Source organism: Melanerpes formicivorus, unplaced genomic scaffold, assembly GCF_026170545.1.
Source record: "Melanerpes formicivorus ecotype bairdi unplaced genomic scaffold, bMelFor1.0.p_v2 SCAF_53, whole genome shotgun sequence".
Lineage (NCBI taxonomy): Eukaryota > Metazoa > Chordata > Aves > Piciformes > Picidae > Melanerpes > Melanerpes formicivorus.
The window spans coordinates 1,817,572-1,831,787 of record NW_027142405.1 but is presented as its reverse complement, the minus strand read 5'-3'; the positions used below and the strand labels follow the sequence as shown (position 1 = coordinate 1,831,787).

At 44.7% G+C, this 14,216-nt stretch overlaps 1 protein-coding gene across 3 annotated transcripts in view; it reads left to right on the top strand.

The window, feature by feature from the left end:
* Positions 1–14,216, top strand: part of JARID2 (jumonji and AT-rich interaction domain containing 2) — a 233,130-nt gene that overhangs the window by 91,049 nt on the left and 127,865 nt on the right. For all 3 annotated transcript variants that reach the window (XM_068160823.1, XM_068160822.1, XM_068160824.1), the window contains exon 2: positions 9,394–9,529. Coding sequence is in view for 1 of the 3 variants with exons in the window: in XM_068160822.1 (XP_068016923.1) it covers positions 9,394–9,529 (136 nt within the window). In the remaining 2 variants the exon portion in view is untranslated. The remainder of the gene's footprint in view (positions 1–9,393; positions 9,530–14,216) is intronic.

Below are 14,216 nucleotides of genomic sequence, written 5' to 3'. Positions count from 1 at the left end.
GGAGGTTTTTAGAGCGTATGGAGGACAGCTTCTTATCCCAGTTGCTGTGTGAACCTACCAGGGGTGGGACTTTGCTCGACCTTCTTTTCACCAATAGAGAAGGGCTGGTGGGAGATGTGGTGGTTGGAGGCTGTCTGGGGTCCAGTGACTATGAAATAATTGAATTTTCAATACACAGTCAAGCTAAGAGGAGCAGCAACAAAACCTCCACTCTGGACTTCTGGAGGGCGGACTTCAGGTTACTTAAGGAACTAATTCAGAAGGTTCCTTGGGAAACAGCCCTCAGACCTACTTCAAGAAAGCAATCTTGAAGTTGCAGGAACAGGCTGTGCCCATGTGCTGGAAGATGAGCCACCGGCATAGGCGGCCAGCCTGGTTGGACAATGAACTTCTGGGTGAATTAAGGGAAAAAAAGGTGTATTGTCTTTGGAAGAAAGGTGAGGTAACCCATGGAATGTTTAAGGATGTTGCAAGGTCATGCAGGAAAAAAATTAGAGAGGCAACAGCCCATCTAGAACTTAGACGGGCCACTGCCGTGAAGGACAACAAAAAATCCTTCTACAAATATATTAATAACAAGAGGAGGGGCAAGGACAACCTCCAATCCTTGGTGAACACAGAGGGGAACATAGTAACAAAAGATGAGGAAAAGGCAGAGGTACTTAACACCTTCTTTGCCTCAAATTTTAAACGCAGGATAGGTTGTCTTCCAGACAGCTGGCCTGCAGAGCTGGCAGATGGAGCCAGGGAGCAGTATAGTTCCCCTGTGATCCTGGAGGAAGTAGTTGGAGACCTCCTTAGCCGCTTGTATCCCCACAAGTTCATGGGACCGGATGGGATCCATCCTAGGGTACTGAGTGAGCTGGCAGATGAGCTGGCCAAGCCACTCTCCATAATTTTTAAACAGTCCTGGCTCACTGGAGAGGTCCCAGAAGACTGGAAGCTGGCCAACGTGATGCCCATCCACATGAAGGACTGGAAGGAGGAGCCAGGGAATTGCAGACCTGCCAGCCTGACCTCAGTGCCAGGAAAGATTATGGAACAGGTCATCTGAGTGCAATCACTCAGCACTTACAGGATGGCCAAGGGATCAGGCCCAGCCAGCATGGATTTAGGAAGGGCAGGTCCTGCCTGACCAACCTGATCACCTTCTATGATAGGTGACCTGCCTGGTGGACATGGGGAAGGCTGTGGATGTAGTCTACCTGGACCTCAGCAAGGCCTTTGACACCATCCCCACAGCAAACTCCTGGCCAAGCTGTCAGCCCTTGGCTTGGACAGCAGCACTCTGCGCTGGGTCAGGAACTGGCTGGAGGGCCAAGCCCAGAGAGTGGTGGTGAATGGTGCCACATCCAGCTGGCAGCCAGTCACTAGTGGTGTCCCCCAGGGATCCGTGTTGGGGCCCACCCTCTTCAGTATCTTTATCTATGATCTGGATGAGGGCATTGAGTCCATCATGAGTAAGTTTGCAGACAACACCAAGCTGGGGGCAGGAGTTGATCTGTTAGAGGGTAGGAGACCTCTGCAGAGGGACCTCAAGAGGCTGGACAAATGGGTGGAGTCCAGTGGCATGAGATTTAACACATCTTAGTGCTGGGTTCTATACACTGGCCACAACAACCCCATGCAGTGTTACAGGCTGGGGTCAGAGTGGCTGGAGAGCGGCCAGACAGAGAGGGACCTGGGGATGCTGGTTGCTAGTAGGCTAAACATGAGCCAGCAGTGTGCCCAGGTGGCTGAGAAGGCCAATGGCATCCTGGCCTGTATCAGGAACAGTGTGGCCAGCAGGAGCAGGGAGGTCATTCTGCCCCTGTACTCAGCAGTGGTTAGGCCACACCTTGAGTACAGTGTAGAGTTCTGGGCCCCTTGGTTTAGGAAAGATGTTGAGTTGCTGGAACATGTCCAGAGAAGGGCAACAAAGCTGGTGAGGGGTTTGGAGCACAAGCCCTCTGAGGAGAGGCTGAGGGAGCTGGGGTTGCTTTAATCTGGAGAAGAGAAAGCTCAGGGGAGACTTTATTGCTGTCTACAACTCCCTGAAGGAAAGTTATAGCCAGATGGGGGTTGGTCTCTTTTCCCAGGCAACCAGCACCAGAACAAGAGGACACAGTCTCAAGCTGCACCAGGGGAGGTTTAGGCTGGATGTTAGGAAAAAATTCTTCATAGAGAGAGTGATTTGCCATTGGAATGGGCTGCCCAGGGAGGTGGTGGAGTCACCATCACTGGAGGTGTTTAGGAAGAGACTTGATGGGCTGCTTGGTGCCATGGTTTAGTTGATTAGATAGTGTTGGATGATAGGTTGGACTTGATGAACACAGAGGTCTTTTCCAACCAGGCTAATTCTATTCATATCCTTCATAAGGAGGAAGGAGAGAGATTTTTATTTTTCTCTGTCATTCCTTTGCCATGTTAACATCGGGCCTGCTGGTTGGGAGCTGTAAAGTAATGCGAGTTCTTTGGGGAAGTTGTCTGGAAGTACAAGAGAAAAAGTTGTTGTAATTACCAGATACACTTAAATGCTATAATAGAACCATTAATAAAGAAAATTTCCCCTTTATTCATGTTAGTTAGCACATTTTAAAAACATGACCTATTTTCCTAAGCTAGACAGAACAGATTACATTTTCCAGAAGGCATGAGTCACTGTACTATGAAGTCTCCAAGCCATATCAATCTTCATCAACTGAAGCCATTCAAGAGGTTTTATTTTTTCTCACTGAATATAAGCAGTTTGTTTTAAATGAGAAACTGCTACATCCTCTCTGGATAGTTAAATATTAAATAAGTGTGAACTTTATTCTGAGAGGAGAAGGGACTTGAAGGACCTTGATAGTAGGCAAAAGACTGCAAGGTTATTACTGTGGGTATACATGGGTATATCCAGTTTGCACCATGCTGTGCTTGGCTATAAGAAGTCCAAGCAGGATGATAGCTGCCATAAGGAGACAAAAATCTTTATTTATATAGCTTCAGCTGAATATATTAGAGTCTGGTTTATATACTCATTACCCTGGAAGCCTAAACTTTTGCTGGGGGTTTCTGCTGGGAATAGCTCCTGCTGTCTGGTCATGAAACAGCCCATGTGTTACTGTAAGTTATATATAGAGTTTGCACCCATGGGCCAAGGTCGGGGCTTTACCCTGTGAGTACTACGTGCATTCAGGGTGGTGAGAAGATTGATGGGACTTTGTGATACACTGGAGACCTCTGCCAATGCCAACAGGGGAAGTATGTTTGCTGATAAACCAGTAAGACTGCACTTTCTTGTGAGGTCCACACCATGCCATATGTGTAACAATGAAGAGGGCTTTGTAGATGAACAAGCATGCTAATTGCACTTTGTGATAACTCACCCAAGACTGCACAGGTCTCTTTCAGCCTCAGAAACATGTCTAGGTTTTCCACCAACTCTTAGTTCTGCCTTTTAGAGAAAAACAGGTATAACTGTTTTCCATTGATAATACGCAGCCAAAAGGCAAAAATCTGTTGCTGGTCTTGGATCTAGTAAACAAACATTTTCATGTTGGTCCTTCAGCTGAAAAGTGATTTCTATGATCTCTGAAAATGTGTTGTCTGTTTTTCATGCAAGAGACAGATTTTTGTTTTGTTGCTAACTAAACACAGAAAAACCCACCCTTTGAAATAGTTCTCCTTCAAAAATATCCTTGAGGAAAGGGTAGAAGCTCGTGGTTTGTTTTTCCCATTTCTTCAAAATGACCTTCTTACATCTGTGGGAAAGACACTCTGGGGGCTGTTGAACCACAAAAACATATTAATTTAGGGCATTGGGTGCCACACTGATTTTTACCAAACATTGGCTGCAGTGTTGGAAAGAAAAGAAAAAAAGAGAGGTTTTTGTTTTGTTGTTTCGCTTTCTGCAACCTGGCATGAAGAATGGGGTCAGGAGATGCGTGATTGGGAAAGACCCAAAGAGAGATCTGGAAACAGGCCAGCTGCACTGAGTCATAACACACATGCTTATAAGTGTCTTTGTACCTTACAAAGTCCTGACTTTCCAAATAAAACCATCACTGCTGTTGAAGTATTTACATAAAAGTAAAACAAACAGCATGGAGTGCTGCATGCATTCGCCCTTGTTCTACCTCTGGTTTACCCTGTGAACTCTGACTCCTGTTTGCTTAAGGCAAGGCTGGGCCAGGCTGAAGAATGCTGTGTCTGCCATTGAATGAAGGAAGGAGTGAAGGAGTTTGAGTCCTCACTTGAGCATATGTGTACGCTTCTGCTGCTTCTTGTACAGCAAAGCAGCATGCAGTGACGCCCACTTCAGCCTGCCTCTCACTTTAGCTTTGCATTTATTTATCTATTTATTCCTTTAAAAAGAATTTGAGTGTCACTTTAGAAATAGGAAGGCTGTGTGCAGGCCATGTGTGCAAGCTACTGACCTGCAGTGAACCAGTACCTGAGCTGTAGGTGAATGGTGAAAGGTGCAGGTGATGGGTAATTTGATTTCATTTTTCAATACACATTATAGATTGATGTGCATTATTTATATGTGTGTGTATATGTGTATATATAGAGAGAATATGCACATACTTAAGTATCAGTTAATAATATGTATGCATTAATTTGCACACACACTTTAATATAAAGTATTTTGTACCATTAATATGCACATGAACCTGAAGTTCACATATAAGTGTATGACATGTGATTCCCTGAAATGGCATAGCAAAGGAAGTGTCATGATTATGTTTGTATAGCAGTTTAAAGGGAATGATGTAGTTCTGTTTCTTAATTCTGCCCCGGGGCTTCCCTTGTTTGTCTGTTAACATTTTTACTGGGTTTATAAACTAATCTTATTGTCAGATGGAGAGGCAGAAATCGTTTAAACTGATACACACCGTGAAGCCTATGGGCTTGTGATGATGAGCCTGCAGTTTAAAATGTTACTCAGTCTTTTTTTGGGTCTAAGTCAATAACGGACAATCCATTAGTTCCCTGTCAGTTGTCTCAGTGGCTAGTTACTTGCACAGTTGGCAGAAGTTGTTCTTAATTCTGTCTTCCATTTTTCTGAATTTGAGTTCCAGCTGTTGGATATTATGCCCCTCTCTTGCCAGCCTCCCTGTGGAAATACTTATAGGCAACGATCGAGTCAATCCCTTTGATGGGTTTGTGTGTTTTTTTGTTATTGTTGTTTGCTCTTGAGAAGTTACATAGATTAAATTCCTCAAAGCTTTCACTTGAGGGTATTGCTAAATGGTTGTGTGTGTGTGTGGCGTTAAAGTGAGATAACTCTTCTAGTTGCTGATGGTGTGAGTGCAGAGCAGCGCACATGGCGGCTCTCCCTCCACTTCCGTGACAAGGCAGAGACGATCTGACCCATGTAATTATGGTTAAATGTGTCGGGAGCTGGAGCTGTGCCGCCGGTGGAGCTGCAGCTCAGCTGGGCTCCAGTCAGCTGCTTGCTGGCTTGAGGCTGCTTTTGTGCTGCAGGCTCAGGGGAAGATGCCATTGACGATTGTGAAACATTTTTATTGCTCCTGCATACGGAGCTGTGTGAATGTGGGTGTTGGCAACAGCTTAGTCCCTATTTTGCTGATCCTGGCTAATATGGTATTGGGGAACTTGAGGTCATTTTTATCAGGCAAAGTTATAGGTGTGAGGAAAGATCACAACAGAGTGGTGCAGGCAAAAGGGTGAGTGCAGTCTTGGCAGAACTGGACTGGTGGGAATTCAGGTGTGGAAAGACTCCCCTATGTCTGTTTCTGTTGGGAGAGCTGCTATTACAGAGGAAGGATGGAGCCAATATGGCTCACCTTGAGTTTTATAGCTCCATAATTGAACATGGTGTGAAACATTGCTGTATTACTTCAGGGGTTGCTAAGGGAGGTAGTTGTGTCTGCCTCCTGGGGCCTACCTCTTCACTGGTGGCATTGTGGCCCATGCAGCCCCTGAGCTGGTGGGAAGGCAGGAGTGTCTCCTGCAGCAGACCTGAAGCTTTCAGCTGACCCCGGGGAGACATCTTAATGTTCTTTTCCCTCAGAAAAGAGGGTGCAGTGCTGCATGCCATCCTTCTGAGTGTCCAGCATGTGGGGGGGAGAGGGACATGACTTCAAGCCACACACTGAAATACTTAGAGTGGCCTAGACCAGAGGCCTCTCGAGTGTGACAGTGATGATCTCCTTACTTCCTGCAGCATGGACTGAGACTGGCATAGCTTAAGGCATGGGCTTCCCCTGCCAGCAGTCACTCACCCGCTGCAGTTGGCTGCTTGGTGGGCACATGCCAATTTAAAAATCAATTCTGTCAGCAGGTTTCACCCTGTTGCTACTGAAACAGCCAGTGCTGCCATGCGCTCCTCATAGTGAGCTGTCATGGCAAAGTAGCATTCATTTAATTGGGTATTTTTTAATATTTATTTTAGCAGGGCTAAAAAGGGCCAGTGGGATCAGGAATCAATGGGTGTTTTCATGCAAATTACATCTCCTCAGGGACCACAGGGTCTGGTGGAGGAAGGGGTGTGTTGTTGCTTGGTGTTACAGAGGAGGCAGGCCTTGTGCTGGCAGGGCCTAAGGAAAGCGGCATGTCCCTGAGCATGCCTTATGTTAGCTGTGCTCCATCATTACGTGTGCCCTGTGTATGTTTAGCTTAAAAATATAATGTGATGGCTTTGTTGCCTCTTGTTAGGGTTTCTGTGTGACTCATCTAGGCTTCAGTGTCAGGAGCATCAGCAAGTTTGCAGATGACACAAAGTTAGGGGCAGATGTTAGTCAGTTAGAGGGTAGAAAGGCTCTGCAGAGGGACCTCGACAAACTGGACAGATGGGCAGAGTCCAATGGGATGGCATTCAACAAGTCCAAGTGCTGAGTGCGGCACTTTAGCTACGGCAATCCCATGCAGAGCTACAGGCTGGGGTTGGAGTGGCTGGAGAGCTCCCAGGCAGAGAGGGACCTGGGTGTGCTGATCAACAGTCACCTGAATATGAGCCAGCAGTGTGCCCAGGTGGCCAAGAGGGCCAATGGCATCCTGGCCTGCATTAGGAATAGTGTGGCCAGCAGGAGCAGGGAGGCCATAGTGCCCCTGTACTCTGCTTTGGTTAGGCCGCACCTTGAGTACTGTGTCCAGTTCTGGGCCCCTCAGTTTAAGAAGGACATCGAAACACTTGAGCATGTCCAGAGAAGGGCAACAAGGCTGGGGAGAGGCCTTGAACACAAGCCCTATGAGGAGAGGCTGAGGGAGCTGGGATTGTTTAGCCTGGAGAAGAGGCTCAGGGGTGACCTCATTGCCCTCTACAACTACCTGAAGGGTGGTTGTAGCCGGGAAGGGGTTGTCTCTTCTCCCAGGCAACCAGCACCAGAACAAGGGGACACAGTCTCAAGCTGGGCCAGGGCAGGTTTAGACTCGAGGTGAGGAGGAAGTTCTTCACCGAGCGAGTAATTCGTCATTGGAACGGGTTGCCCAGCGAGGTGGTTGAGTCATCGACCCTGGAGGCGTTTAAGGGGAGATTGGACGTGGCACTTGGTGCCATGGTCTAGTCATGAGGTCTGTGTTGATAGGTTGGACTCGATGATCCTCGAGGTCCTTTCCAACCTAAGTGATACTGTGATACTGTGAGCATCATGCCTGGCCACAGGGCTCTTCTGTTCCCCCATTTGCTGCCCCTTACATACAATAGGATTTGTTCAAATAACAGTGAAAGGAGCAAGCAGTGTCTGCAGATCTGTGTCTGTAACAAGGATAGGTGCTGGAGATGCTTATGACTGTTTCCTAAATGTGTGATATTCCAAAAGGCCCTTGTTGGTGGGAACATATATGGAGCCTCTTCAGGCAAGCCCTCTCATATTTAATGTTGCTTCTGATTAGGAATGAGGTTGTGTTGGCATCAAAATGATAAGCCAGAGTTGTTTGTGTAAACCTCTGTTGAAAAAATAACTAACTGTACCAGTCCTTTTGAAATGCTTGTCTGGAGATTTGTTTGCTTGTTTGATTGATTTTTTGTTTGTTTGTTGCTGTGGGTGTTGGTTTACAAACTATGCTTTCTTTTCCCAGAGCTGCCTGTGCTCTAAAGCTCCGGGGGTATAGCTTATCCTTCTTCAGAGTATAGTAGCTCATCCCTCGTGTGCAATGCACATCCTACTGCCAAAATACTAGCTGCTTTTACTGCACTCATTGTGTTGCCCTCTTTTTTTCTTCTTCCCCCCCTCCCAAGTAATTGGTTATACAATTTTTTTGGGGTGGCAAATGCTTTTGATCACATTTCAGCAGCTGAGTGCCAATATCTTACTGGTGGAGCAAACCAAAAACTACCAATGGTCACCCTAAATTGTGCCTTCCCCCCCACCCCCCGCCTTTTTCCTCCCTTTTCTTTCCCCCCCTTTAAGTTGGTGGTGTTGGTCACTTCATCGAAACATGGGATGACAGAAAGTTCCCTGCCTTCTGGTGGGGATTGCTAATAGGACTTTTTTGGGGGGTTCCAGTGTAATGTGGCAGTACACTTACCTAAATAACACCTGCCTGGGGATGTTAATCTTTTTGCTTGGTAATGATGTAGCCCTTTGTGGAATTCAAGGGAAAATTGCTCAAATAGTGATTGTTAAAGACCCCCAGGTAATTGTAGGGCTTATGAAAATATGGTCACTTACCTGATCTCACTTAGGTCTTTGTATCAATTTGTTGAGTTAATTTATTTGAATGCTGAAGGGTTTAGGGAAATGCTTTTCCAGGGAATTAATCTCTTAACTAAAGCAAGTTCCAAATATGACATGTACTAGTATTTCTTTTGACAGTATAGCATTTGTCTCCTAAAAATAAAGTAGAAACCATGTGCCCCATGGGCCAAATTCCACTTGGCTTTACACTGAGATAAATTCAGAATAACTTCATTGTTATCAATGTACAACTTCGTTTAATGCTGCAATAAATGTAAATCACTAAACCAGACAAAAAGATTCCTAAGCCAAGGGGCATATACCAAGGCCAAAAAGGCAACAAGAGAACTCCTTTCACAAAATTTACCTCTTAAATTTGTGCAGCATTCAATTTAGTGTTTGGTTTGATCCCTTGCCCCCCTTAATTATCTGGGAGAGCACTTCCTGGCTGTGATAAATTTCTCCATAAGGGACTCATTATGAGGATTTTAACAAATAAGTTTTACCTCCTGCCTGATACCTGGTACATGGTTACTGCTGTTTGCACAAAGAAGGATTAGAGGGGCTAATGCTCAGATTTGAAGATAATAGTTATGCTTCTGTTCTCTGTTAAAGCTGATCGAGTTTAGGTTGTGTTGTGTTACACAGTATTTTCCTTCAGCTTATTTCTTCTTCTCTTTTTTTGTTTAAAGAATCTGTGTAGCCCTGGGCTTTTGCATTTTGTTTGTTTTGGTTTTGTTTCAGGTGCCTGCAACTAACGTTGCCCTTCTGTTTGTGTCTTCTTTAGGATGACAGCGATGGGATTCCCTGGTCAGAGGAGAGGGTGGTGCGGAAGGTCCTTTATTTATCCCTGAAGGAGTTCAAGAATGCACAGAAGCGGCAGCATGGCGATGGCATTAGTGGGAGTCTCAAGGCAGTGAACGGTGAGCTACCTCTGTGGTACCACTGAAAGAACTCTGTCCTTTTCAATGCAGTCCTTCTGCTGTAGCCAGGAAAGTGACCAGCACGCCATCTGGCATGCATTGTGCCCATTTCATCTGCACAGAACAACTTCTTTCTCAAGTGCTTAAAATGCCCAGTTTGCACAATCCATGTGTTCCCATTTCTGGAATACTGATTGAGATGGGTATTAGGGTGGGGAGTAGGTGCCAGGCGGGAGGACAGGGACAGGCTGTTTTTTGGCAGAAAAGGAAGCTTCTCTGTTCAGTCTGCTCCCTGATGTGCTGAGTACGTCAACAGAGAAGATGCCCATTTAAAGGTGATGATTTGTTTCAGTTGTCTTGGGGAAGGACAGTTGGACAGAATTTACATGCTCCTATGTCACTGAGATGCAAGTAACTGGCTAACCAGCATCTGTTTCTCTGGAGTGACCTCAGTCCATGCTGTCTTGTCCAGAGATGAAGTAGCGTAGCACCTACATAAGATTTAAAGGACTGAGAGGACACAAACACTGGAATACTGGAATCCCCTAGTTGAGCAGTTCACAGAGCAGTTATTTAAAGGTTTTAAAAGGAGATGCAGACAAGCCTAGATGACAAGTCCTTGAAAGGAGTTTCATTTTATTTACTTAATCCTTTGGCCAATCTGTTGCTCCCTCTTCCCTTACAGCTTGCTTAAAAAAGCTGTGGTCTCCTGAGTAGTGAATATAAAGTGTTGTCTCTTTCAGAGTCGCTCCTTGACACAGGATCCGTTCTTGAAAAGGCTTTGTCATGCTGGCTTGAGCCTTGAAAGTCATGACTAGCAGGATTCAGATTTCTGGGGAGGCTTACTGTTTTCACTCAAAAGAGTTTATTTCTTTCCTTATGGAGGTTTATGGCAGTTCCTTTTAGGCATGTGCATAACTATACATGTGCTAATGCATTAAAGCAGCAGCTGGGAGCTTCCTTGGTAGGTTATTCATATTAATATGTAGCTTGTGGTTTTGATGTGGTGAGTCAGCTTTCACTGTACTTTCACTGAGCATTATTGCCAACAGGGCAAAAACCTAAGGGAATGGCTGGATAACTACAGGCAGCAGGATAAAGTTACTGTGTTGCGTAAGCAATTGTGAACTCCTTAATGTGATTAAAGAAGACCTTAGACTTCTGAGTTCAGTAATAATATCAAATACTGATCTGATGGGAAGGGGCATTTAGGTTTAGCAGCAAGCCATTAATAAGCTTGGAGATGTACACAAACCAGTGCTGGCTTTTTTTTCCTCCCAACACCTGGGCATCATTGATCTTCTGTCAAACAAAATTTCTCTTGGATAGTTTCTTATTCCATTGTGGGGGTTTTGTTTAGTCAAAAGAAAAAAAGTCTAAAGGCGTGAAGCACAGTAATTGTGTGTTAGGAGGCTTTGATGGTATGCCAGGTTACAGGATGACTGAGGTTTTTATGGTGTCTAGTTTCTCCAAAGGCAGCTTAGATGAAAAGTGAGTTGGCTGGGAATGCTGTGTCGATGCAGGTACCAGACGGGGAGTATGCCACTGACATTCTCTGGCAGCGGCATGGGTCGCATCTTCAGAGCTTGCTTCTCACATTGAGAACTGCAGCATTCAGTGCTTTTTCTCCTTCGTACAAGTAGATGATCAGTTCCATGGGGTTTTGTTGGGGTGGGTTTTTTTTGTTTGTTTGTTTTTGTTATTTTTGGGGGGGTTTTGGTTTTTTTTTTGAGACAGAATGATATTTTGTGTTACACTTTTTTTCTTTTGGCTAAAAGATCCTTTAAATGTCTTGTTTCAGTGAGGTGCAGTTTCAACATCACTTCCCAAAAGTGTTTTTTATCCACATGGAAGAACGTTAAATTATGTAGAGAAAAAAAGATTGCCAGAGGGAGAAGGATTGATATTGTGCCATGACATTAAGGAAGTCTATTTAAACATAAAGTTTGTTCACTGCATATAATACAATATGTAGCCATGTATTATCAAATCCATATATTATCAAATCCACAGGTCTCTATGGACTGAGGAAAAAGCAGGTCACCCTAAGAAATGACTAAGCTATTCTGAATTTAGGGAGAGAAAACATTGTAAGAACGAGCTTTAGATAGATCCATGATGTCATTCTGTTGAAATAAGAAATATTTCCTTGCATATGTCCTTTGTTCCAACACACAGGCCACAAACAGTGTTTCTTGTGTTGTTACTTGGAAAAGTAGCATGCTGTTAAATACGGTTTTATGTGAGTGATCTCTAATAGTATTCAGCACCCATAGTTTTCAAGAAGGGAGCAAGGAGAATTCAGCCTTTCTAAATCTGGGGTCGCCTGGCTGGAATTCTGGTTAGGGTGCTTTGCCTTGACAAACATAAGGAAAAGTGTAGGGTTTGTGCTGCACAACTCTGTTGATGTCCCCAGTGAACTCTAAAAGCTGTTGCTCCTTCAGCCTTTGAAAACAGAATAGGTCACCTTTCAGTACCTGGCAAACGTAGCCATTTTGAGGAGTGGGAAGGAGGGGTTTGAACAGGGTTCAAGCTTGCCAAGCCCCCTTCTCAATGGGGAAGTGTGGACTGGACTCATATACTTCTGAGAGCTCAGTGGACTGAACTAGGAAGCAGGAGTTGATCTTAGTGCCACTGTCAATGGAGAGAGTTTCTTTGTTCTGGTTTTAGAACTGTTTTCCCTTAAATGTATTTACTTGCAACTTGTAATTTCCGTAGAAAGCTCTTAGTTTTGGCAATAGGAGAAGGTTAAGTACATGCCAGAAGTTCTTATGGATTTGAAGTCACTGAATTTGAATAAACAGGCTACAGAAGTTGCTTAGCCAACGTTTGCCAAGGTACAGCTAAACATTGTCAGTGGTGTTTCAGCTGATGAGTACTGTAGTGTCTTTAATGATTTGGTAGCTGAAATAATGATGTCTCTTTGATTTGATGGGGCAAGAAGCAAGTTCATTTTAAGTGTAGGAGGTGAACCCATTAATGGGAGGATTTTCTATACTGAAGTTTCTGCAAGCTCAAAGATGTGCTGGTGGTGGCAGAGAGACAATTGGCTTCCATGTCTCTCTGAATAATACAAATAAAATAAAGTAGAACTCAAATTTCTTTTGGAGATTATATGTATTATAATACCTTGTCTGTCTCCACCTCACTATTAAAGATACTTTTCATCCTGAAAACAGTCCTACTATTTTCAGTTTGTGTCTGAATGATCTTGATGAGGAGTTCGAGTGCACCATTAGTAAAGTTGCACGTTACACCATGTTAGGTGGGAGTGTTGATTTGCTCCAGGGTAGGGAGGCTCTACAGAGAGACTTCAGCAGATCAGATCAGTGGGTTGAGGTCAGTGGTATGTACTTCAACAAGGCCAAGTGCTGGGTCCTGCACTTGAGTTACAAGAACCCCATGCCATGCTGCAGGCTTGGGGAAGTGTGCCTGGAAAATTGTGGGCAGAAAGGGACCTGGGGATTCTACTTGACAAGTGGCTGAACATGAGCTAGCAGTGTGCCCAGGTGGCAAAGCCAGCCATTCTGGCTTGTATCAGAAACAGTGTGACCAGCAGGAGCAGGGCACTGGTGAGGCCATGCTTTGAGTATTCTGTTCAGTTTTGGGCACTAAAATATGAGAAAGACATTGAGTTGCTGGAGTGGGTGCAAAGAAGAGCAACTAAACTGGTGAGGGGCCTAGGGAATGAGTCTGGGCCTAGGAATGAGTCTGAAGAGTGGCTGAGGGAACTTGGGACTGTTTAGTTGGAGGAAGAAGCAGCTGAGGGGAGACCTTATCACCCTCTATGAGTACCTGAAAGAACAATATAGAAAGGTAGGTGCTGGTCTCTTCTCACAGGTGATACAGGGAGAGGGAATGGCCTCAAGCTGCACCACAGGAGGTTTAAGCTAGACATGAAGAAAAAAAAATTCTCTGAAAGAGTGGTCAAACATTGGAACAAGCTGGCCAGGCAGGTGGTTGAGTCACTATCCCTGGATGTGTTTAAAGGTTGTTTAGATGTGCCACTTAGTGGTTTAGTGGAGAACTTGATAGAACAGGGTTAGTTGTTGGACCTGGTGATCTCAAGGGTCTTTTACAACCCCTCTGATTCTATGATTATTACTTAGGTGGTTCTGATTAAAGTAGCAGAGTTATACTTGGGAGTGGTGGTGTGTTTGCAGGTCTCCTTACTCCTACCTTTTTTTATACCTCCTTTTCACCTAATATAATTTTTGCTTAGCTGTTTGTGCTGCCAGATATTTCTCAGCCTGCTTTCTTTAGTCTTTTCCCACTCCCAGCTAGAAGTATTTCAGAGAAAGGCAAGCAGGTGTATTATGGCTGTTGTATTGGTGGGTATATTGCATGCATCGTTACGTTGACTTTAGATGTTTGCAGAGTACAGAATGACACCCTACAGTATGCCTGTTCCTCAGCAGCACATGGGAATATAAGATCTGAAGGAGGTACTTCAGCAGGTTGTGAAGAAACCCATCTGCAGCCCTAAAATGGGGTACTGGAACTCTGATTATGGAAACAAGGTCATGGCTGGAAAATCCAGAGGGACCTCTTTAGTGATTTTGATTACTGCTGCCTGTCATTTGCATTAGGATTGTAAGAATAAGGATAGTGATACCAATTTTCAAAGATCCTCATCTAAAAGGAAAGCTAAATCCCTTGGGAAATCGTTTTCTTCTTGTGTAGCTCA